At 41.5% G+C, this 22,605-nt stretch overlaps 2 protein-coding genes across 7 annotated transcripts in view; one reads left to right on the forward strand and one right to left on the reverse strand.

The window, feature by feature from the left end:
* The first annotated feature begins 2,055 nt into the window (after positions 1–2,055).
* On the forward strand, positions 2,056–3,311 carry LOC105564598 (protein kish-A). Of its 2 annotated transcripts, none has more exons than XM_012017081.1 (3): positions 2,056–2,254; positions 2,872–2,987; positions 3,084–3,311. In XM_012017081.1, the coding sequence occupies exons 1-3, from the start codon at positions 2,252–2,254 to the stop codon at positions 3,187–3,189; spliced, it is 225 nt and encodes a 74-aa protein (XP_011872471.1). In that variant the 5' UTR covers positions 2,056–2,251; the 3' UTR covers positions 3,190–3,311. The 2 variants fall into 2 exon arrangements, with proteins under 2 accessions (XP_011872471.1, XP_011872470.1); XM_012017080.1 differs by lacking the exon at positions 2,056–2,254 and adding an exon at positions 2,269–2,723.
* A 744-nt stretch (positions 3,312–4,055) lies between these two features.
* The window catches only part of LOC105564600 (lachesin-like), a 52,997-nt gene continuing 34,447 nt past the window's right edge, over positions 4,056–22,605 (reverse strand). For 4 of the 5 annotated variants that reach the window (XM_012017085.1, XM_012017086.1, XM_012017084.1 and 1 more), the window contains exons 4-9: positions 12,599–12,845; positions 9,511–9,684; positions 7,219–7,347; positions 6,810–6,945; positions 6,399–6,556; positions 4,959–5,990 (exon numbers count right to left, since the gene is read on the reverse strand). In XM_012017085.1, coding sequence (XP_011872475.1) covers positions 5,632–5,990; positions 6,399–6,556; positions 6,810–6,945; positions 7,219–7,347; positions 9,511–9,684; positions 12,599–12,845 — 1,203 coding nt within the window. In that variant the 3' untranslated portion in view covers positions 4,959–5,631. Of the gene's footprint in view, positions 4,799–4,958; positions 5,991–6,398; positions 6,557–6,809; positions 6,946–7,218; positions 7,348–9,510; positions 9,685–12,598; positions 12,846–22,605 lie in introns of those variants that run through there. The other variant, XR_001009138.1, reaches the window with a different exon arrangement.

Genomic DNA, 22,605 nt, shown 5'->3' on the forward strand with positions numbered 1-22,605 from the left:
GCGACGGCGAATCCCACGATGACCGATCGATAATAGTTATGGCGTCGTCGGCGTCATGTAACTCCCTCATGTGGTCCCTCGTTGGATCGGTTGTTGAGTTGCTCCCGCGAAGTAATCCCAATTGGTCACAACTCACTTAACACTTCTCAATAGAATATGCACTATCACATGTATATCGCATTGTATACGATATCACACACAGTATCACCAATTTTACTCTGTAAGCCGCATCGACGACTTAATTAACACTCGCGACGGATGAAATTCACTCTCAAGACACACGCTCGCGACACTCGACACTCCCGATCGCGGTGCACTCTCGACTTTTTCAGCGGTTTGAGGCACGCGAGACGCGACAACCGAACTTCCGAGTAGCCACGGAATGGCCGATTCGCGACTATGGCTCACTCACGACGACCGATACTTCCCGGCACGCTTCTCCCGGCGGCTGCTTGAGCGCCACAAACGAGCTTGCGAACACGCCACTCACTCACGACACCCCGGACACGGGGCTTGCCCTCTCGGCGAGCCGAAATCGACGGAAACGCGGAGCGGATTCTCGCGCCCGACCGATGTTTTCTCCGCGTCCAACAACTGAACGTTCACTAGATTCGTAACGGTTGCAATTTCAAACGTGAAAGCAGAGGCCAATCAGGCTGCGAGCTTTCAAGCATCGATCTTGCAATGACAAGATCATGCAGCGAGCCTATTTTGTGTAATCATAGGTCTGTTCGTATTGCATGAATACGCGTAATATATGGGGTGTGTTCGGTTTAACGCATGATGCGCATGATGTTAAGTACAAGAATATCGCACAAAAATTAGACATATTAACTTCGACAGCGTGCAATAAACGCAATTGAGTTAATAGTTAATCGAAATGCAAATGTCTGAGAAGAATTAAAAATTCAATGCCTAAAGTCAATGTATGTACACGCACCGGCATAAATGCTGTCCCTATCCTTGCGAGGTGCACGCACACAACTAGAGTCCCTGTAGTTGTGTGCGCGCACCTCACAAGGATAGGGACAGCATTTATGCCGGTGCGTGTACATTGCTCAAAAGAAATATGGCATAGAAAAATTTTATGCAAAAATTGGTCAACTTTGACTGGCGGTAACTCCGCGAAAAATCATCGTAAAATTATGTTCTTTTTTTAAATTAATGCTTGAAATCTCTACTTTAAGAGACTATATTTATTTTTTAGGTGTGATGCATCCCTACCACTATAACACTTTAAATGTGAGGGCATGTTTGTTATAGTGAAAATCGCAAAGTTTGACGGAGTGCATGGACTTGATACATTGTTTTTCGGGGATACTGTTTACAGGAACATAAAGTACGAACCTTCCTCTTTAATTTAAAAAAAAAGAAGTCGCTGCCATTTTTTTTCGCAAGGATACAGTTCTTTAAAGTAAGGCTGAAGGCAGACAACCATCCGTAAGCGCTTACGGACTTCCGTAAGCCGTATACTTAAGGTAAGGCAGAGAAAAACGTAAGTCCGTAAGAGCTTACGGATGGTTGTCTGCCATCAGCCTAAGTCCCAGTCTACAATAGATGATTTAAGCCCTAAGCTTTAAGAAATTGGCCAATCACGGTCAAGTATGAGAAGAATGCGCGACTGTGATTAGTCAATTTCTTAAGGCTTAGGGCTTAAATCTCTATTGTAGACTGGGACTAACCCTTGCATTATTGGCATATACCAGGTTGCCGGTCGGATTTTGCACATCATATGGCCTTAAGCCTGCTACAGACTGCACGCAGCAAGCAGCAAGCGTCGAGCAGCAGCCAATCAACGAAGAGATATTTTCTACGCCACTGCTGACGCTTCCGCAAAATTCAGCAGTGTTGGATCCTCGCTGCTTGACGCTTGCTGCTTGCTGCGTGCAGTCTGCACCAGGCTTTACTGACTTTACTGGCGGAAGAAAAACGCAGCACCAGTAATTTTCATTGCTACCAACTATACTGTTTTCACTGGCAGTACCTAAATCCATTTTCGAACACATCCTTTGAAGCATCGTGATATTTATCGACTGTGTCGAGAAGTAGATATGCCTCCGTAGTTGTTACATCCACGTTTGGTGGCGACGATCGGCCCCAAGAAAACCTTATGGCGTATCCGCTCTCATGCTTCTCGCGAGAGTGATGTCGCGCCTTGTTTCATACGATTTGTGGGAGAGTCGTTAGCGATTTATCTGCGGTTCTTCGAGCTCGATTTGCTTGCAGTTTCTCGAGTTGAGCGTGATTTAACATGGTAATTATACACGTTTCGTGATTGTAACTTGAGACTGATTGCATAACCTATAATACCGTTGACGTATACTCAACAATTTGTTAATACGACTTAGGGCCTGAGCAGAAAGATTGTCAAACCGTTTACGATTCTGACGTAAGGTTTGGTCCACAATAAGTTGTTAGTTGTTAGTCAGAAGTCGCAATTTTATCCTTGTCGCAAGTTTATCCTTTTCCTATTTGGGTGGAAGAAAAAGGATCAACATATAGTTCTGACCTCTGACTAACGACTCATTGTAGACCAGGCCTGAGACAAAGATATTAAACGTAAAACATTGTTCTAAGAGTTGTCATTCTGCTCAGGCCCTAACAACTCTTTGTAGACCGGGCCAAACGCATACGACAATCAACTCGGGCCGTGAAGCTAGACGCTTGAATTACCAAGCGCGATTATGATCAGACAAAGTATCTGTCTGCGTGAAGAGGCGACAGTAATTAATGTTTCGTTACTATTAATTTAATAGATAGACGATGACGTTATTACATGACATGCGTTTGAGCGACCTTGCAATTTTACAATTCAACTTGACAATTTAATGAGAGTTGTTTTAAACGTACTAACGTATTCTTTTTTGGCAGTCCGCCATATTTAACTTTCAGAGCCTGCTGACTGTAATATTGTTGCTGATATGCACTTGTACCTATATCAGATCACTGATGCCGAACTTGTTTGACAAGCGACTGGGAAAGGTTGGGTATGTAAAGCATTTTTATCAAGCATCGTCAAAATTTATACTCGGACGCGCGATACACATGTTCTATATATATTTAATGAACTCTTTTAATATTAGTTTTCAGGGTACTTTTTGGAAATGTGCTAGGATTGGTGAAAGGAAAAGCCCCTATGTGGCTTTTTGTTGCGTCTGTATGGCCTTTAGCAATTTATTTTGGTCGTAACATTCCTGCGTAGGTCAATTTTGACCAATTGCATTTGGTGTGTATTCCAAAATTACATTTTAATATAGATTTATGTACCTAAGGTCCGAGATGTGAGAAAAATAAAAAGCCGTTTTGATAGATCCGTTTGTCGACAAACAGCTATATTTGCCGTATCAATAATACATTAAAAAATACACTCGTTTAAGCTAGACTTAAAGTCAAAACGAACGTCACTGCTAAATGCACGATAGTTTTTTTTTATTTGTCAACACATTTTCCCCCCCCCCTCCCCAAAGCTATATCATCCAATTTGAGCACATTTTCTCATTGTATTCTCATAATATATTTTTCCGTCCTATAAACAACAACATTCTTTTTATATAGTCATTGTAAAGTTATTATATTGAGCATTCTGTGATATACAGGGTTCGTTAGATAGGTACATTTAACATATTTTTGCTCTGTGTGGATATGCTAGCTTCTCTGTAAACCACGCGATGTAACTAAGACTTGTACTCCATATTGATGAACATTACATTACACCATTATTTAAGTCGAAAATCATTTTGTCTCTTCCGTCAACTTTAATAACTCTCCAAGATGAACACTGGTGATGTCGCTTTACATAGTAGTCTTAATTACAGAGCAAGATATGGTTCATAGTTGTTGCGAGGAACATTAACTAAATGATCTTTGTGATATTGCTAGAAATTATAGGATCATTTGCCGGCAGTGTCTCGTATTTTTATACATAACGTACATATATATATATATATATTTCTACTCCATCATATACAAGTATCGTCAGTGTGTGTGATGCACGTATGCGATTCTCGAGATGGCAGCTGAGCGTATCCTTATACAAAACCTGGCAAAGCCGTGTGTTAAGTTTAACGCGGTTTTTTTTATTTAAAAAGCGAATACATCTGTCACATCCCTCGCGTTTAACCACTTACGCTATACCTATAACGTGGTCTCGCCTCATTACCGACATATATAAGGTACAGTATTTGTCTACAAGTAATTTAAAAAAATACGCAAGATAACCGAAATGGCCTAGAATATTTCCCTAAAGTGTTCGGTATGCTATTATATGTGCTAGAGGATATGGATCTTATTTCGGATATGACGTGATAACGCTCGCTATGATGCCAAGTATAATATCGATTCGCTCCCTTACAATCACAATAAACAAAGATATTATCGTCTTATTTCTTACATACAAATTAGTATGCTAATTATTTGTCTGCGTTTGGGTACGATCGCACAATTGCTCGGAAAGTTCGTGTGATTCATCGATGAAGACGTATTACAATGGCAACGTAACGGATGTTCACTTTAACTGAGTCGTCACTGTCGTTACGAGATATATGTATATGTATGCACATCAAGATTGCAATTCGCACGTAAGCGATTAAACTCTGCGGGCTCTACCCCGTCGTCAACGACAGTGACAGCTCATTTCAGATAGACACCCTGCATATATATAAGGCTTTTGACGCTAACGTTATATAAAATTACTCCCAAGTTACCTATTAATCTCACGAAAAGAAAGAGGAATAATCACTCGCTCCTCGAATAATAAAAATCTCTCCCTCGTAGTTTTAACTTTCAGACAGCGCGGTGCCTAGAACATTAATTTTTTTTCTTACTCAATAATCAAAGTTAGTCGGCAAATTTCTTTGTATTTATTATTTCACATTTATTTATATTAATTTATCACTCGGTTATTTCCATATTTTTTTCTTATTAATATTCTGATAAAATTAATGATTTGTGAATGTAATAAAAATTACAATACAATTAAAATTAGATTAATGAAAATTGTTTATATTAAAAATAAATGTAATTGCAGTATGGCTTGGAATAAATCGTTATATCAAGTCTTTTGCTGTCCAAGGGTTAAAATTATCCAGATTAATACTATATATTTAATCCAACCAAAGAGCACGTTTCACACCCGAACTTCTCGCACGTTAGCAACGGATAAAAGGGTCATAAAAAATACATTCGTAAGCGTCTTTCCGTAAAAATCCGCAGCGGTTATCTCGGGCAACATTCGCTCGCATTAACGGATCAGACTCCCCCTTCCTTCGCGTTTCTATCATGCCACGCGTCCAAGTGCTCGCTTCCCTCTCGATCTTACCCTGTAAAAGCGTCCAAGTGTTCGCTTGCCTCTCGATCTTTCCCCGTGCTACTAAGAACGTTGATCTGGCTAATTAAGAGGAGGAGTTGGTTCTTTCATCAGCCCCTCGACCCCCGGTCGTCGTTGTCTGAGAATCGTTTCCCCCGTGTTTTTCGTTTGCGAGACTTCTCGTGAGCTTCTTTCGCTTATCCCCCACTGTTTGTCAGATCGATGAACACAATTCCATGCTGGCTCACAGAGTAATTCCTTTTGCAAAGGGGTGGCAATCGTCGTCGTCGTCCTCCTCATCCTCGTAATTCTCGTCACTTCGCGTCTTATCGCACTGTCGAGAACAATACGAGACAGAGCGGCAAGACGATCCGCTTGCTGGCGATGACTGCGGATGCGTCGCTGCTATCCTTAAGATTCTGGTGGTTGTCATTGTGGTTGTTGTGCTTAAAGGCGTTACCCTGGTCCTTAATTAAGGGAGCACGCGGGTCCGCGGTGGTCGATGTGGTCGCGTACCTGTTGTGAATCAATCGCGCCGTGCTCTTCTGCATCGCCGGCGTGCTCACCTGCTGGTAGATAAGCCGATTATTGCCTATCGTCCCTTGCCCGAGCTTTGACTTGCCTCGGTTCAGTCGCTTCCAGTTGGTCGAGGTGACGCGGTTGGGCATGGTTACGCGCTCGATCTCTGAAAATATTCACATGAATCAGGGACAGGGTGAACCAGACGCTTCGCTTTTCGGACATGTCCTCTATTTCAGTCTTGTTTTTCGAAACGATCGCGGTTTTTAGTCTTTTTTTATCTACACAGCCAATAATAGATTTGAATATGTCGGATCTTCTTTTCCGAAGATCCAAATGTATACTGTTGAAAACAGAGCTAAACTATTCTTGCGCTCGAAGAGAATAGCGAATTAAAATATTACCTCTAACGGTGCTTGAAATTTTACTTAATTTGATATTATTGCATCCTTGCAACATTAAAAGTGACACCAATCATATTTATACCGTAAGAATTTGGAGGGTAGATCTATAACGTTGACGATTTTTGCCTTTGATGACGTATTTATTGCGTCTTACGTATGTGGTTACTCACCGTACACCCTGAGAGTCGCCTCCGCTTTTCCCATACTTGAGGAGGCTGAGCACGTGTATTCACCCAAATCCGTTTTCTCCAAGCGTCTTATCTTCAACACGATCGTCGTCTTCCATTCCTCGTCGGGGTCCCCTCGCTCGTCGATTTCGTATCTGCCTCTGCATTGACATATCACTTACGTTTAACGTCCGCGATAGGGAGAATAGATTCCGCTATTCGACATCTTGTTAGAATAACCGGATCGCCGCCGGGATCGATATCCGAAATCGCGGTGGCCGAGGTCAGGAGCGATTTAGCAAAAAGCAATACGGAACGTTTTGCCCCTTATCGCCGGGGAGATTGTCGAACAACGGATTTGAACTACGCCCGGGGATCGGTAGACCAAACTGTCAATATTGTCTCGGTACATACCCGCTCATGATAACTTGCTCCTTCCGCATCCACAAGTTAATCGTCTTGGGATAAGCCTCGATTAAGCAGATTAGCGACACGTTTGTATCCAGGGGAGAACTGAGCAGCTGATTGGGTGCTTTCGCGCTAGGAGGGACTGGAAATGCAATAGCAGAGAAATGAAAGAGCGATATATGACTTGAACATTTACAAGTGTCTCTTATGTTGTTTCTGCTAATGCAAATAACGTCGTGTTTTCCTTTTTAAACGAATCGATGTGACGGCGTGGAAATGATTAAGCATTTTCTATTATTGTCACAAGAATAATCATTCAATTGGATAAACGGATTTGTCTGTCTATCAATTGATTTCAATCTCGATTTGATGAGCCCGTGGTATAAAACGTTATAAATCGTTTTCAAGTACTCACAATTTACTTTTAGATTAACCCTCTTGCTGACCGCCGGAGGCACTTCGTTTCTAGCTATGCAAAGATAAGCCCCCATTTGCCTCCTGTCTACCCTGGTTAATTCTAGCCTCTCGCCCGACAGGTTGTCCACTAGAAAATCGTACGTTGTATGAATATCTCGTTGAAAGCTGCTCCCTCGTCGGCTATATAAGCCGACGTGTTAACGTGGCCTGAGTAATTATTCACGAAATACGCCTTCGGGGCACGCAACGATAAGCAGAGAATATGAATTTGTAGCAAAATTTGTTGTCGCTGTAATTTACTATCATTGGCGATACAGCTTATATTTAGCGTCAACATTTCTGCCTTAAGAGAATTCAATTTTTAATTTTATTAGTCGTCATTTCAGTTTTAAGTCAAACTTAAAGATTTGTAGCATTTTTTATTTATTGCCGTTGTATTAATGTAAAACTTGTCCCAACATTTCAGCGTGATTGATGAAAACGATGATCGATGATCGTGTGAAATGTGTAGAAGCGTTATTAGGGATTAAAGCTCGTAAATGACAGCGATAAATTAATCTGGTTAATTAAAAGAATTTTCATCCTCGTAGGTTGTTTCGTATTTTGTAGAAATGCCGTTTACCATTAAAAAAAAACGAGAAGTGATAACTTTGAAAATCCATATTTCTGCCACGTGTTTACAATTTCCATTATTCAATGAGGAATTGCATTAGCGTGCATATGCAGTAGGCGCTTTCCAAATAACTGAAAGATAATGAATCATATTATTATTGAACGAACGGTCGACATAAATCACATGTGGAATGTGTCGTTCCATGTTCGCGATAAAATGTGTCAGAAGTTTAATAAGATCGATCAAAAATACAAGATGCGTTGATTTGTTCTGACAGCTAACGAATTCGTACAGCACTGTACTCACTTGTATTAAATTAATAATGGTCGCATATTTGATTGCATTACCGAGTACGGGAAATAACATCTTTTTATTTCAGAATTTAATTATTGCGCGCCACATTTTCGATCATTGTTAATCAAATAACGTGACATTTTGGAAAAGCAGATTATACCTGGAAAAATTCAATAATTTTCATTATATTAACAATATATTAATAAAATTAATGGGACTATTAATTTAATTAATAGTAGTATACATAATATTAATTATATAACAGTTTTTTTTTATCAAAACGCATTGATGTTATGTTATACGAAGAATAAAAGTTGGTACAGTTATTTAAATCCTACTTCTATAAAAACCAGAATAAATCACATCCACATTCTATTATACATCACGGTTAATCTACATATCGAACAATGTCACGAAGCTTCGAAAACTATAACAGATAAATGAAATAAACGATACATTTATAAAAGTTTTTTATTGGAAAGCACTTTAAAAGTACGTATTATGTTACCCTTCGGGATGCATCGAGCTATATCGGAAATCGATCGATTGCTAAAATTTGTCTCTAGCGCGACGTCAATCATTTCAATTGAACGTCAATGGTCATACAAGCGCCCTCGTTTAATTCTGCGTGAGTCGCTGGCACTCGCATGATGTTGCAAGTATTTCTTTCAACCGACTTTCGATCTATTCGCGGCGTGCGATCCACCGCGCGACTGCACAAAATTCCTGGAGTGCGGGTGTCTTGCGAAATGCAGCGGAACTCGACGTGCCCGAAGGATATTGAAAGTCATTGCGGACAAACTAATCTCTATTCGATGGAACGTGTTCCGCCGTAATTGCTTTCGATCGGGATCACCTACGTGTGCGAATTTACGATGTCTTCATATCCCCTTAAAACGCTCGACTATTTGATTGAGACACGTCGGATTACCGGGATTATTCTAATGGCGCGAGAGCAAAGGCATTAAAACGTTTGCGAAGTTATTAAAGAGGGTCAAAATTTTTTTTCTATACCTGAGAAGAGAAGATAAGAGATCATTTATTCATTATGCTTTTCGAAACTTTATAACATTTGATTGAAATTGATTTCTCTGAAAACAAGAGCGAAAGCTTCCCATTCTAAATTCCGAGTAAAAATTTCTTTCTGTCATCTGTTCAGCGTAAGCCCGCAGTAAATACCCAATTAAATTCGCAAGAGCGTTACACAATGTATATTTACAGGAACGGGAATAATTAATTCGCATTGTGGTTTTCCTCGCAGAGAGACATTTCATTCCGACACAAACGCGTGTTTCACGAGACGTGTCGTTGTAAAGGGACGTTGTAAAGAGACAATTACGGAGATTGGGAGTGACAATTCAGTATCTCGGAACGATGTCTTACCTTGTATCAACGGATCGTGAATACCCCTGACGAGTATGAAATCACTTTTCTCGCGTCGCCAGAACACGCGAGGCGGCGGTCGTCCGGACGCGTTGCACGACAACGTGGCGTTCTCACCCTCGAGAACGGAGACCTCGCCGTCTGAGGTACCGGAACTCAGAATATCGGGCGGCACTGGAACAAAGAGGTCGAATAATATTTCGTCAGGTGAAATGATAACACGTTTAAAATCGTATTACAGCTGTACCAAAAAACTCGCAGCGTTACATCATTTTAATTATTACCCACTGTCACGGAAGAAAACTCTCGAAAGCTACGTGCTCATTTAAATTCTTCGATTTCCTTATTTTTGGCACGTGTATCTTTTATTTGAAAATAACACACAGTGATAGGATCGTCTCTCCAATCTTGGCAATGAATAAAAGATACGAGGATACGAATATTGTATGCAAATACATAAAAATACTCTCTAAAAGTCCCTCAGTGTACTGCTAAAACTTGCAGTGGTACACAGAAAAAAAGTCTCGGATCAACTTTTATATACTCAAATTAACGCGTTTATTGTTTTGTATATACGCAACAATCTATAATCTTCTTAGAAGCATTTGATAATCTTACGTTCCAACAATATTGCAGTCTTATTTAAATACCATAATTGTCACTTCAAGTATACATATAATTATCTTGGCAATAAAATCATTTTAATCATTATAATCTTCGATTTGAAAATATGTTATTTTTGTATCCAATATCGCTTCCTTTTCATTCAAGAAAATTATTCTCTAACAATAAGCATATATTTTTCTTGAGTGAATTCAAGTAAGTTTTTCTTCCTTTAATGCAATATAATCTCGTTTCAAGATTTTCACGTTGAAACTAAACATATTTTCAACAGAAGAATATTCCTTTTCTCTGTATATACTTGTAAGTATAATTCAGTGGCTATTCACTGATAATTTTCAGTGATAATTCACTGATTGGCTTTTAGAGAGTAAGGTTAAAGTGAATAAAGTATCCCTGATAAGAAAGACCTATTTCACGAATAGTAGTACTATTTAATCCACACAACACATGTATCTCACGGTGAGTTACAAGGACTACGAAGTTGTCAAAAATTTATGACTGTAAAACAAGAATATTTCCACCGGTATAATTCCTTATGCGTGTCCTCTGTGAAATTAATCCCTTGTTACTGATGTGTTTTTTTTAAATACGCTGCCCAGTAGCGTTTCGTTCCGTGATACGGAAAATTAATTCCACATGCATTTTAATTGCGTTTGAAAAAAACAATCGTGAAACTGTTAAATTAATATTTTACGTCATAACTCATTTCAATTTGCGACATATCGGACGCTGTGGGAACATATGTAAAGCTCGATAATAAAAAAGAAATACAGCCGAGTAACAAGCACGTTTTCTAAACTGCATTGTGTGTACACGAAGTGTTAAGTACACTGATCGTTATATCCGTGTAAGCCCTCGTGAAATGAAACGAATTTTCCGATACCGCGCGCGCGTCCATCTATTCCAAATTCAACACGTGTCTGAGGATTATGACGTAATATCACCCGATGTCGCCGTTGTCTAAGGAACAATTCGCGAATGGGATCGAAATCGCGTGCCACAACGTGAAACAATATATCTTCGCGCGAGTCTCTTCGGTGACCTCCGGCCGAAACGGAACATGGCGGACGAAGACTGGCGGGTACGTGGACTATAAAGAATCGGTATTGCCGTCGTTCTAACACAATTTAACCTGGACGTTGGCTGCGACGTTGGCGAAGACGACCGAAAAGTCATCTCAAAATCATTCCCGTCACACTCGACGGAAATGAAATATCGGCGGGACGTCCCTCCTCGGGGAATGGCCTTCTAATGGAATTCCATCCAATTCGTAGGGTCGTTCGATTCGTTTCAATTACAATGATCCAAAGCTGAGCAAGTATGTCGCGGTATAACGTACACTGCGTATAGACGAACCGAGCGACGAGGAAAAAACAGAGGATGGCATTTTCTCGTGTTTCTACGTAAAGGAATTTCATTCCATTCGGCAGCGAGAGAGAGAGACCGTTTTCCGGTGTCCGACGACGAACGGGCACGCACGCACGCGAATGGAACGCATTCCCCGGTTCATCCTTTGGCTCATCCCCCACGCTTCCTCCCTTACGCACAAAGTAGATGATATTATTCGTGAGCCGGCTCGTCGGCGCGATATAAAAGTGAAATTGTGCATTTTATGATACCGTAACGGAGTACGACGGACTGCGCGCACCTGTCGAAATTGAAGCAGCTCCGAAGGATGTTTCATCTAGAATATTACCGTAGAGGGAGCAAATATTAAAGTTGCGCGTTGTTACGTCGATATAATGAACGTTAAAAGAAGATAATGTAAATTTGATAGAAACAGTTTAGTTGGACGTTTGCGTACGAGCCACAAAGTAAGAGCATCCATCAGCTGACGCAGTCAACGAACACCAGTAGACTTTCTGCCAGGTAGACTTTCGAACTTCGTTATCGCGTTTAATTAAACTATAAATTAAAGCGCAGCCGTTAGCGTTTCTTATATGACCGATAATGCTCCTTGTAAACTAACTCCCCCGAATCGATATTACATCCTCTTCCCGCAGGAAACACGTGTTACAAATTAAGTTTGCTCGAATAACTCACCCGCGGCGGACGTGCCGAATTATTCAACGGATTCTTTCACGGAATTAAAGGATATTTGGAGGGCCGAGATTTTAAAACTTTTCCAAAGTCAATTAACGCCGGTCTCCTGAAATCTCTTCCAACGACGAGCGAGCGTACAACAACGCCGTGATTACACTTTACGCATTGTGTCCACGTCATCGTCATTATCCTGCATGAACACGCGTAACGAGAGATCTCCGAGTATTGCGCGCGATATCTATGTGCACATGTATGCGGCGCGGTCTATTCAAACGCGCCGCTCCAGCGGCGAGGCACGCATATTTTCCGGGGCCGGTCTAATCGAAACGCGGTGCGTGCGTGCGTACGTGACGTCTCTGCCAACAGCCGCAAACCTGGCCGGTCGGCCGGAATGCGACGTAACGCGTGCAATTAGGCATACCTAGGACGTCCACGCATCCCAGCTGGCTTATCATGGGCTTGGTGTTGAGTTGGCACATGTAGCAGCCACGATCGGCCTCCTTCAGCCCCCGAATATGCAACTGCCAAGTGGCCTCCTCGTCCTCCCGCGACTGCGTCTGGTTCTTCGTCTTGGCGTTCTCCAGGGTGACCAAGTATCGGGTCGACTGGATAACTTTGCGATCGCCCATCGATAGTACCGTCTGATCCTCGGCGCGCAGCCATCCCACCTGCGGAGTATGTTATGTGACGACAATCGAGAGATCCGCACATTTTTTTCGTTAACCCCATCAGCGAGCGCGAATGAATACCGGTTCTCCTTTCGTAGATTGAAATTTCGTTGAGAATTCAACGCCGAGGAATTTTCGCCAATGGTTTCATCAATTATTTCACTGTGACGACGCGCAAATACCGGAGTAAACGTATAGAATGTTTTGTCACTGTGTGTCATTTAATGGCAAATTCGCGCGATTTAACATCAGATTGTTTTCTTTAATACCGGAACGCGCACGATAAGGATGATATAACAGTTTTCTGCTGAATAAATCAACAAGAAGCATTTGTCATAAATGTTTCGTGACACTCGAGACTAATCTCTCTGCTTTAAAAAGTAACCGGCGAGATCGCTATTGGAGGAATAGCGTTATCTCGCTCAAGTTATCCTGTCGTTGCAGGATGTTATTTTTACGCGACTTTAATGGAACTGCGCGAACGTCTGTTTTATTTTCCAAAGGTTAGTGGAGTAAATGCACCAGAGGAATATCCGCTTAAGGAATATTGTTAAATGCTACAACTTCTCAAAGTTCGTTCCCCTTGTTAGAAATGATAGAAAAATATTAAAACTATGAGATGACGAGTAAATGATCGTTTCTTCTAATAAATATCTTCATATATTATTAAACGCCTCTCGAACACCTTTTGAAAATCCATCAATTTATCATGTAACCGATGTGAGTGATCCAGATTCAATGGTCGCTAGTTGATTGGCGCGACATTTTTTTTCCAGAGAGTCGGTTCAGGCTATTAACTTGGGATAGCTCGGTGCATGACCCATAATGATATTCAGCAACCGCGCACGGAGATTAACATCAGACATCGTCTTTCGCTCGTGTCCCGCTACGGGTTTGACGAAGCCAATATGAACGAGATGCTCTCCGAACAATATTATATCGCGCGCTATCGTCAAGTGCACACGTATGTGTCCTCTCGTACATGTGTGTATGTGTGCACGTCGGCAGTAATTGCTTTTAGGCAAGTACGCATATTGTACCGGCTTGCACCCCGGCTTGGGTCGGGCCGGTGCGGTTGGCGGCGGCATTGCAGGAATCAGCGGCGACGAAAGGTTCAATTTAACGTCGTATCTAGGTACCATCGCTTCACTTAACCGCCGCCAGCCTTCGTCGCGTTATCTCTAACGATGCACTTGGTAATTAATCTCAAGTGACTGTTGTGCGACCCATATAACCGCCTCTGGCCATATGCGTGCGGCCAGTTACATGACGCGCTGGGGCACAGCCTGGAGTGTGGTGTGTCACCCATACACCTGCGCGACACGCGTGTACCTTGCCGCAACCTCAGCGGCGAGTTCAGTTCAACGAAGGGTTGATCGCTGAAAATAGGGTTAATTGGTCTTAAGGACATTAATATGTCGCGGACGCTCACGTGGCACGCATTGTTACAGAATAGTGACCGCAGAGCGTCGCTATGTAACTTAATAACTAACGCAGAAACATATCGTGTAACGAAAAATAATGAAACGTTGCCCTTTTCGAGAAAACATTCGCCGTTCACATGTGAAAAGTTATTTAAAATGTAGAATAAAATACTGGTATAAAACAATAAATATGGGCTTGTATATCAATTTTGGTACTTGATGTAAATAAATGGCCCGATATTAAATTTTAAATTCAACCGATAAAAACAAAATTACAATATAACAGTTGGATTTCTCAAAGCACTAGTTAGAGCCTTTTGTGTTTCAAAACGTACAAAGTATCCTGACTAGTTATACGTAAAAATTAAAGCTAAACAGCTTGGAAATTGAATGTATTCTCCGTGAAACGATATTTAAAATTAGAAAGAATTAAAAAGGAATTTGGAATTTTTGTTTTTTTAGAAAAACGATTGATTATAAATTTTCTATGCGATAAAGAGTTTTCCTTTGTGTAACACTGCTACTTGTGATCATGGTAATGGGAAAGCGGCGAGCCGTGCGTCGCGTAGCTTAATCGAATCGATGTATAAGTAGTTCAATATAAATCGAGTTTCCGGCGAAAGCGTGCATTTACGCGAAAAACGGAATGCCTTTAGCTATCGAAGAAACGGAAAGGGGTTAAACGAGAGAAAACTGAAAGATGACGGAAGTCGCCGTTTGAATTCTTTCTTTATCGAGGTACAATCGACGACGCTTTAAGTACATTGTCACGAAGGAATAACAGTTTGTTCTCTATGAAAGGAGGGGCACTATCGGGCGCCGACTGTGGGGGTCATTATCCCTACGGAGAAGATAACGATTCGTTCGATTCTATCCCCGGAATAATACTGTTCCTCCTACTCCGCGGCATGCTTATCGTATAAAAAGCTCTCGGGGACTTAAACGGCGACTTAGTTCGGTATTTTGCATGGTCACGATCCTGAAAACTGCGGATATCCGCAGTAAGTAATCCGTGATCCGAAAGGATAATTAATGAAATATAAATCTGAGGTTTCTATTTCGCTGCACGTTTAAGATGATACTTTTTTTTTCTTTTATTGTTCGTTGTAATTCCAACAATAAAGGGCATATTTCAATGTTTGTTAATCCTATAATGCATACTTTTCATTGGATTTTCCCCCGCGGTTACTCGATACGAAACAATGGAATTTTATTATGATATTCACGTAGACACATTACGTGGAATCAGTTTTTATATAAAAATCGCATATGATACATCGGCGATTTACGGTTAGTCGATATTGAGATTTCTTTAGCAGAGTGCTTGTATAAGGATCTATAACAGATGTTGTTTTAATATTTCGTTTCATTCTTAAATGAATTATATAAGTAATTGTATCGCGTACTCGATAGACTCTCGAAAGGTGAATACGGTAAATTGCATTTGTGTCAAGACGGCTTTCGTTATGGATGCTCAATATGCTTAGTGATAATCCTTCGCATCAAAGAGACTTTGGTATTAATTAGAGATACAAATCTTCTCTTGGTGCATAAAGCACCTCAGCGTTGAAAGTTTCCTTTAATTAAATATGTAAATAACAGACAGAAATATTCAAGTGCAATTTATTACCATGAAATATTAACATTATAAATGGGGGGGGGGGAGGGAAATGTGGAACGTTTGATAATGGACGATTGGAATAAAAGTCAAGTAATATTTATTTAATATTTATTTAAATGATTATTTATTAAATATTTATTTAAATTATTCAATAATGATTCACATAATGCTATACGTTGCACAAGTCACGTTTAAGAATGTAGATTAACGCTGATTAATATTGAATCAATACGTTTACGAGCATGCATCGCCGAGAGAAGTACGAAATAACTTCATTATTAAAAGTATAGCTCTATATAATGTAATGACATACACATACATACTCGCACGTACACGTATTCCACACAACAGTTGAAACGTGCTAAATAAATGGTATCCACGCGACAATTATCAAGCACCTAATTGCTTGATCGAATCCGTGTAGTAGATGGCGCGTAGTGATTGCGCGCGGAATTGAATTTAATGAGATTAAGCAGGATATTCGGTGCGTAATCTGCTTGAGTCCTTTGAGTAGGATAACTGATTGTCCCGATAGAACGTTACACGCCAATCGCTGTACACGATTTCTTCTTTTCGTCGCAGTTCGAGAGTTACTTCTCCCGAGTGTGCAGTTTCATTGTGTGCCTTAATTTAATAACTGAAATACTATTTCTCTAGTTATTCGTACGTACGTTCGTACTTGCGCTACCCTCCGTCTCCGGGTGCGCTTTTATCCGGGGATTTTCCACGGTCTCGTTACAACAAGAAGCGTTCGTTGCAACAGGAAGAGACGTAGAGAAAGACTTCCTCTCCCGGCTGATAAATTAAAAACGAGTTCTATACTTACTAGGACGGAACCGCTCGACCGCCATTTCCACCGCTAGCCTTTGTAAGAGCATTAGCACCTTGAATCTAAAGGCTTACGTTCCTCGGTCGTCGGGGTATAAATCTACCTCTGTGAATCGTCCGGAACCGGTGCTGGCGGCTACATAGCACTTGAGTGTTGAAAGTCTCTCCTCACATCTCCCGGCCGTCCAAACGAGGCGCAAAGTATTTTTCCTGGAAAAACACCTCCCGGACGAGCTCGATGGCTGACACACACATAGTATCCGAGCAGTTACGAAATTTCCCGGTGGGCACGTCGGTGGCGGTCGGCGTACCCCCCCCCCCTCCAGTGTAATATTTCGAAAGACCTTGTCTCACGAATCTACGTTAGCGCTAAGAGATTGCTCCCCCATACCCCTCTACCCGCGACCGCCACCCCCTGCCCAGCCATCTCCCCCCTTTTCCTCTTCCTCTCTCTCCATTGTAATCATGGAAACAATCATTCTTCTCTCTCCCTGGCTCCTCTTCAGTCCGACTGCGCTCTCTCCGCCTTTCGTATCTCTCTCTGTCTCTCTCTCTCTCTCTCGCTTCCACCATCTCACGGACAATCCCTATGCCGCGTTCAGTATTTCTCGTTCTCCACTCTGCCACTTCCGCCTCTGTTCCTCGTCCGTCTGTATGGCCGTTCGTCTCTGTCGCTCTCTCTCTCCGTAAGCACAGCGGATTTCGGTGAGTCTCGTTCTATCGTTGTGCCGAAGGCAAGCGTACCGTGTTTGCGGCGCGCGGGGTACCTCGGTGCGGTGTGCTGATGGCGAAGGCAATGTGCGACTGATGGTGGTGGTGTTGGTGAAGGTGCTGGTGGTGGTGGTGGTGGTGACGGCGGTGGCGGCGGCGAGCTACCCTTTCGCTCGCCTCCGCAGCAATCACCGATTTGTCTGAATAAGCCCCGGGCAAGTATATGCTCATGCTTACCCTGGGGAAACACCACTTCGGCCAACTCGCACTCCCTTCCTTCTTCCCGGTCCTGCCAGTTCGAGTCCCCTTCGCCGCGCCAACACAGTCTGCTGCTACCTAGCTAACACACACCCCCGTCCTCGTTTTCGGCATCCCTGAAAATGCTCCCGTTCATCGATGCTCGATGGAAACGTCGGCGGGAACAGCCGGGATGTAGTAATAGGCTGCAGGAAGGGCGAAACGGGGTGAAGGAACGAAAAAGGAGAGACTCCATCCAAGTTTCTCCTCCGTGTATTGTCGATAGTGGAACTGGTAGTAAGGAGGAAGGGTAAGAAGATGAGCGACGGAGCCGTTCTTACCGGTCTTGCTTGGCAAACAGGGGGACAGTCTATAACTCCTTCGCAAAAAGGATCTCCGGCGTTATTGTAGCGATCTTAATTGTAGCGGTATAATATACAAGCCTGTTGATTTCAACGAAACGGGGAGTTAGCTAATTATTATTGCGTAAAATTTGCGTTCCCCCAAGAAGAATCGAGCATGAAAAGAATTTCGTGTAATAAATCGCGATATTTCTAACTCTAGTGCCTTTGCACTACGGCTGAATAACGGCAAAATTGCGAATCGTAAAACGTTTCGTGATCGCGATTGCGATTGCGTTTCGCGATGATAGGAGAAAGAAGTGCTTCTGTCGCGACTGCGTTACATAACCCGTGTTAAGTTCACTGAACAATAAGGAAGTGAACATTCTCTTGAGCGGGCAGTGAGATATGACTTAGTAAACTTGCAACTTCGCTCAACTATAAAGGACGATATCTCGCGAGAGAGAAGGTTGACGGTGATAAATGAATCGTCATAAGCAACTAAATTCGTCTCGACGCGCTTCTCAAAATGCCGCCATTCATATTACTGTATTCACATTCATTTATGATCCCAATCTTCCCCCATTTCGCATGAATCGTCTCAAGTGTAATTGGATTATGTACGGATATCGGGAAGCTTTCGTGGATTTATGTTTATCGGATATCCGCTATTGTGTTTCGCCGATCCAAGTATACCTACGCGTCCATCCTATTTCATTATTAGTCCCGTCGATAATAGACGATCTTACGTGAATTGATTTAATCCGCTCTGAGCTGAAACAACACCCGTAATTACGAGCAGATAATCAAACCGAGTGGCGAGATGAAGTTCACTGCTGCACCGGTGTAACAAATAACGAAAGTACCTTTTACCATTCGACATATTGTAGAGGTAGGAAAATTAATAGTAATCTCCTGGTTGCGCATTTCACAATCAGATGCGGGATTGTAGCGACAAGCTGAGAGAAAATGGTGCGAATATCCTGCCTTCACGCTTAGTCTCCCTTCGCGCTGAAATACGGTAGAATCGCTTTGATTTCTTTCGAGCGCGCGTTTCGACTTTCGCGACGGCGCAAATGAGAACGTTTAAGGGATCAGTGCCGTCACGTACACCTCAGAGAAGATATCACCGCTCATTTTTTTCTTGATCCGTCTTTCGCGTCGACGGGGGAGGGAAAAAGAGGTAGACACAAGTCTGCCGCCCTGCATCTCGGCGATTTGCCTCGTTTTACTTCCTTGAAAAGGTGCCGCGGATACTAAAAGCTTCAAGCTTGTCGGTGCCTTTTTTTCGTTTAGGTGGAAGGCTTTAGAAAGATCGGTCGAGACGAGCACAAGAATAGTAAGAAAACACTGAGGAACTCCGCGAAGATAAAGCGCTGAGAGAAAGAGCCGCTGTTAAAGTGTGGATCAGAGTGTTGCGTGCGTGTGCGGTTGTGTGTGCGCGTGCGAATTTTTATCTACTTGTCGCGAAAGGCGTTTTATAATCTCCTGAAAATTGCACGCTTTTAGGATCCTACTTTTGTGTCGGTAGCTGCCTCCATTTCCTTTCGTACATTATGATCGGTTTTTTTTTAAATCGGCTTTCTTGCTAATTGGCAATATTCGTCGAATAAAACTTTTATCGAAAGCTATCCGATTAACTCGAAATATTAAATACATAAATGGTTTTACCTATACAGATTGTTCCACAACCATCATACAAATGATATTTGCATAACTTTTGCATTAGTAAATGCACGTGTAATTCCGTTTATACATTTGTTTATTTTCAACTGGGAAAATGGGTTTTATGCTAATTGTTCAAAATTTGTAGTTATACTAATTTATGAATCGAAAAGAAAATGTTGGCTATATTTTATGCATCGATATTATCAAACGTAATGGTATTATTAAAGTTATCCAATTTTATTTCTTTTGAAATATAAAAATTTTGGACAAAGTAATAATATAATTTAATTTATTTCAAAAATACTTTCCCAGTTGAAATGCAGACAGATTTTATTCTTTAATTAAACACAATAAAAAATGACATGTGGATGAAACTGTTGAATCAACGAAAGAATATTTAAACATAAAGTATAAAACGTTCTACGTACATTTATGTTACAAAGCACTTTAAATGATTTAAAATTCGTCAGGTTTTGTAAAATAGAAATCTGTTATATCTGAGTTCGTTAATACAGTTGAATCGTATATTGCTGAAACACCCCAAGTCACTTTTTGACATTTTTGAGTCTTGACGCATTGCAATTTAGGTCAACTTGCATCGTTTGATCAGTGCTGAAGTTCCTATATTTCATAGTGTCGTTTGCGTATCTGAAATATGACACATCTGGTATTCTAAAGGCTTCTGAATTCATGAATGAACTCGTGTGGCATACATTTACCTAAGTCATGAAAAAATACAAAAAGTAATTAATTTTTACAAACTAACCAACATTATGTTACTTGCTTTCCTACGTGTAAAATAAAATATGTCATTATCAATTAAGTACGGCACTCATTTTCTAAAAATATTGCTGCAAACAGACGTGAATGTTTTTTTTTATCTCCTAAAAGTGTACAAAAAGTGACTTGGGGTGTTTCAGCAATACACGATTCAATTATTGTAGTTTTATACCGTTTTAATATAAAATTTTATATACGCGCGCTTGTATTTCTCAAATATTCTGTTGGATGTAAATCGAATTTTAACCTTTATTCTATCGCGAATAAGTCGTTTAATATGTGAATCCGATACGTGGTGTATTTCGTAGTAGTGACAAATTAGCCGATAATGATCTCCGGCGGTTGATTACTTCGGTGTCTACGCACTTTGTCTTGTCATTCGCGTGACGAGATTCGATTCGACTCGAGATACAAGGTAGCGGTATGAGCTGCTGCGCGTGTCGGCGCATTATTATCTCTTGAAACACGATCGCGACTGGGGGAAGGAAACGCGATTGTTCTCTTTAAGAGATTAGCTATAATCAACTCGTTTAATTAGTCAATTTTATCGACGCGATAGCCATTTATCGAGGTATATATTCGCGCGATTCAAGTGGAGATCGCGAACGGGAGTTACAAATTATTATCCCGTCGCGAAATTTACGTGCGATTATTTCTTTAACGATAATAACGATTCGAGTTTATACACGAGTTGTTACACGTTAATTTTTTTATTTAAATATAATTAATTTATTTTCCGATCGGCGCAGAGTAACATGATCAGATCGAATGGTACAAACGGCGGCGATGTATCGATTATTTATTACCACACGCGAGATTTAATGTATCGCCCGTTTATCCAAATTTTGCTCGTACATTTTCGAACGCGGTTTATCGCGTCTTAATTAGTCCTCGGCTCGATTTCATTAACCACGTCGCGTTGCACGATATCGGGATAAAATTGCCGGCGTCGCGTTCGAATTTCTCGGTCATTAACGGGACGTACGTTCGCGAATGTGGGATGGATCGATTCGGAGTGACGCGTTTTTAATTAGTAAGTAAAATTGTGATTAATTCAACGTTTCGTTAATTATCAGCCGCGCGATATGAGTTTCGCATTCGCATGTCGACGGTACGTTAAAAATCCTTCGTCGCTCCAAGTTCGTTCCAAGTTCGTTCGTTGCCGTTAATTTCCGAGACGTCGAGAGCTCGAGCGGGTGAAATACGCGTCGTTTAACAACGATCGTGTACCGAATCTTCCGCGCGTACTTTATAACGCGTAAAATATTTTCGCCGTAACGGTAAATTTCGGCCGGCACGCGGCACTCGGATGTTTTTGTGACCCTATAGCGTGCTGTGTTTACCCAAGGTCGTTTTGTTTATCGTTCGCGCGGCGCGACTCGACTGGAGGGGATGGGAAATAGCCGGCGCTCAATGCTTCATCTTCGCATTGTCTTTCGGGCTGCTATCGCGTCGCCATTCCGCGATCGTTGATATAAAGCGACCACGGAACGAATTAATTTTCCATCTAACGTCGCGCCGCGTTTATCCGGCGAGTGCGATCGCAGTTTGCTCCGCGGTATTTAATAACGTCGTAACGTAAATGCGCATGTGCGTCGCCGTGATTTATCAAAAGCCCCGTCGTTCGATGCTCATTTTACGGAACGTTAAACAGCACATTTCGGCCCACTCGATGCTGCAACTGCTCCGAAGCGTTCATCTCGGTCTTTCTTTAAGGGGATGCTGGAGTGATTCTGCACTTTTGGCACCTTTTGCTCCTAAAACTGTCAATTCGTGAAAACATTCGTGTAATATACAAATTATGTGGCTTTTGTGTACGAACCGACAGTGCTCCACTAATCGGGCTAAATCAGAGAACAGCGTGGTATCATCGAAATTAAGTTTAAAAGCCTAACAAAAAATCTATTCACTCGTTAGTTAGGTAACTTATAACTCATTCGAGTGAATAGATTTTTTGTTAGGCTTCTAAACTTAATTTCAACGATACCATGCTGTTCTTTGATTTAGTCCGATTATTCTAACACTCAATCTGTACACAAAAGCCACGTAATTTGTATATTACACAAATGTTTTCACTAATTGACAGTTCTAGGAGCAAAAGGTGCCAAAAGTGCAGAATCACTCCAGCACCCTCTTAAGGGGATGCTGAA

The sequence above is a fragment of the Vollenhovia emeryi genome, unplaced genomic scaffold, assembly GCF_000949405.1.
Source record: "Vollenhovia emeryi isolate VEMERY1.0 unplaced genomic scaffold, V.emery_V1.0 DF939161.1, whole genome shotgun sequence".
Taxonomy (NCBI): Eukaryota; Metazoa; Arthropoda; class Insecta; order Hymenoptera; family Formicidae; genus Vollenhovia; species Vollenhovia emeryi.

Bases quoted from the DNA above. Each gene is read 5' to 3' on its own strand.
- LOC105564598 (XM_012017080.1), top strand. From the start codon at position 2,685: ATGATCAGACAAAGTATCTGTCTGCGTGAAGAGGCGACA. The intron at 2,724-2,871 runs GTAATTAATGTT...CTTTTTTGGCAG, and splicing joins GTCTGCGTGAAGAGGCGACA to TCCGCCATATTTAACTTTCA. The intron at 2,988-3,083 runs GTATGTAAAGCA...TTTTAATATTAG, and splicing joins AAGCGACTGGGAAAGGTTGG to TTTTCAGGGTACTTTTTGGA.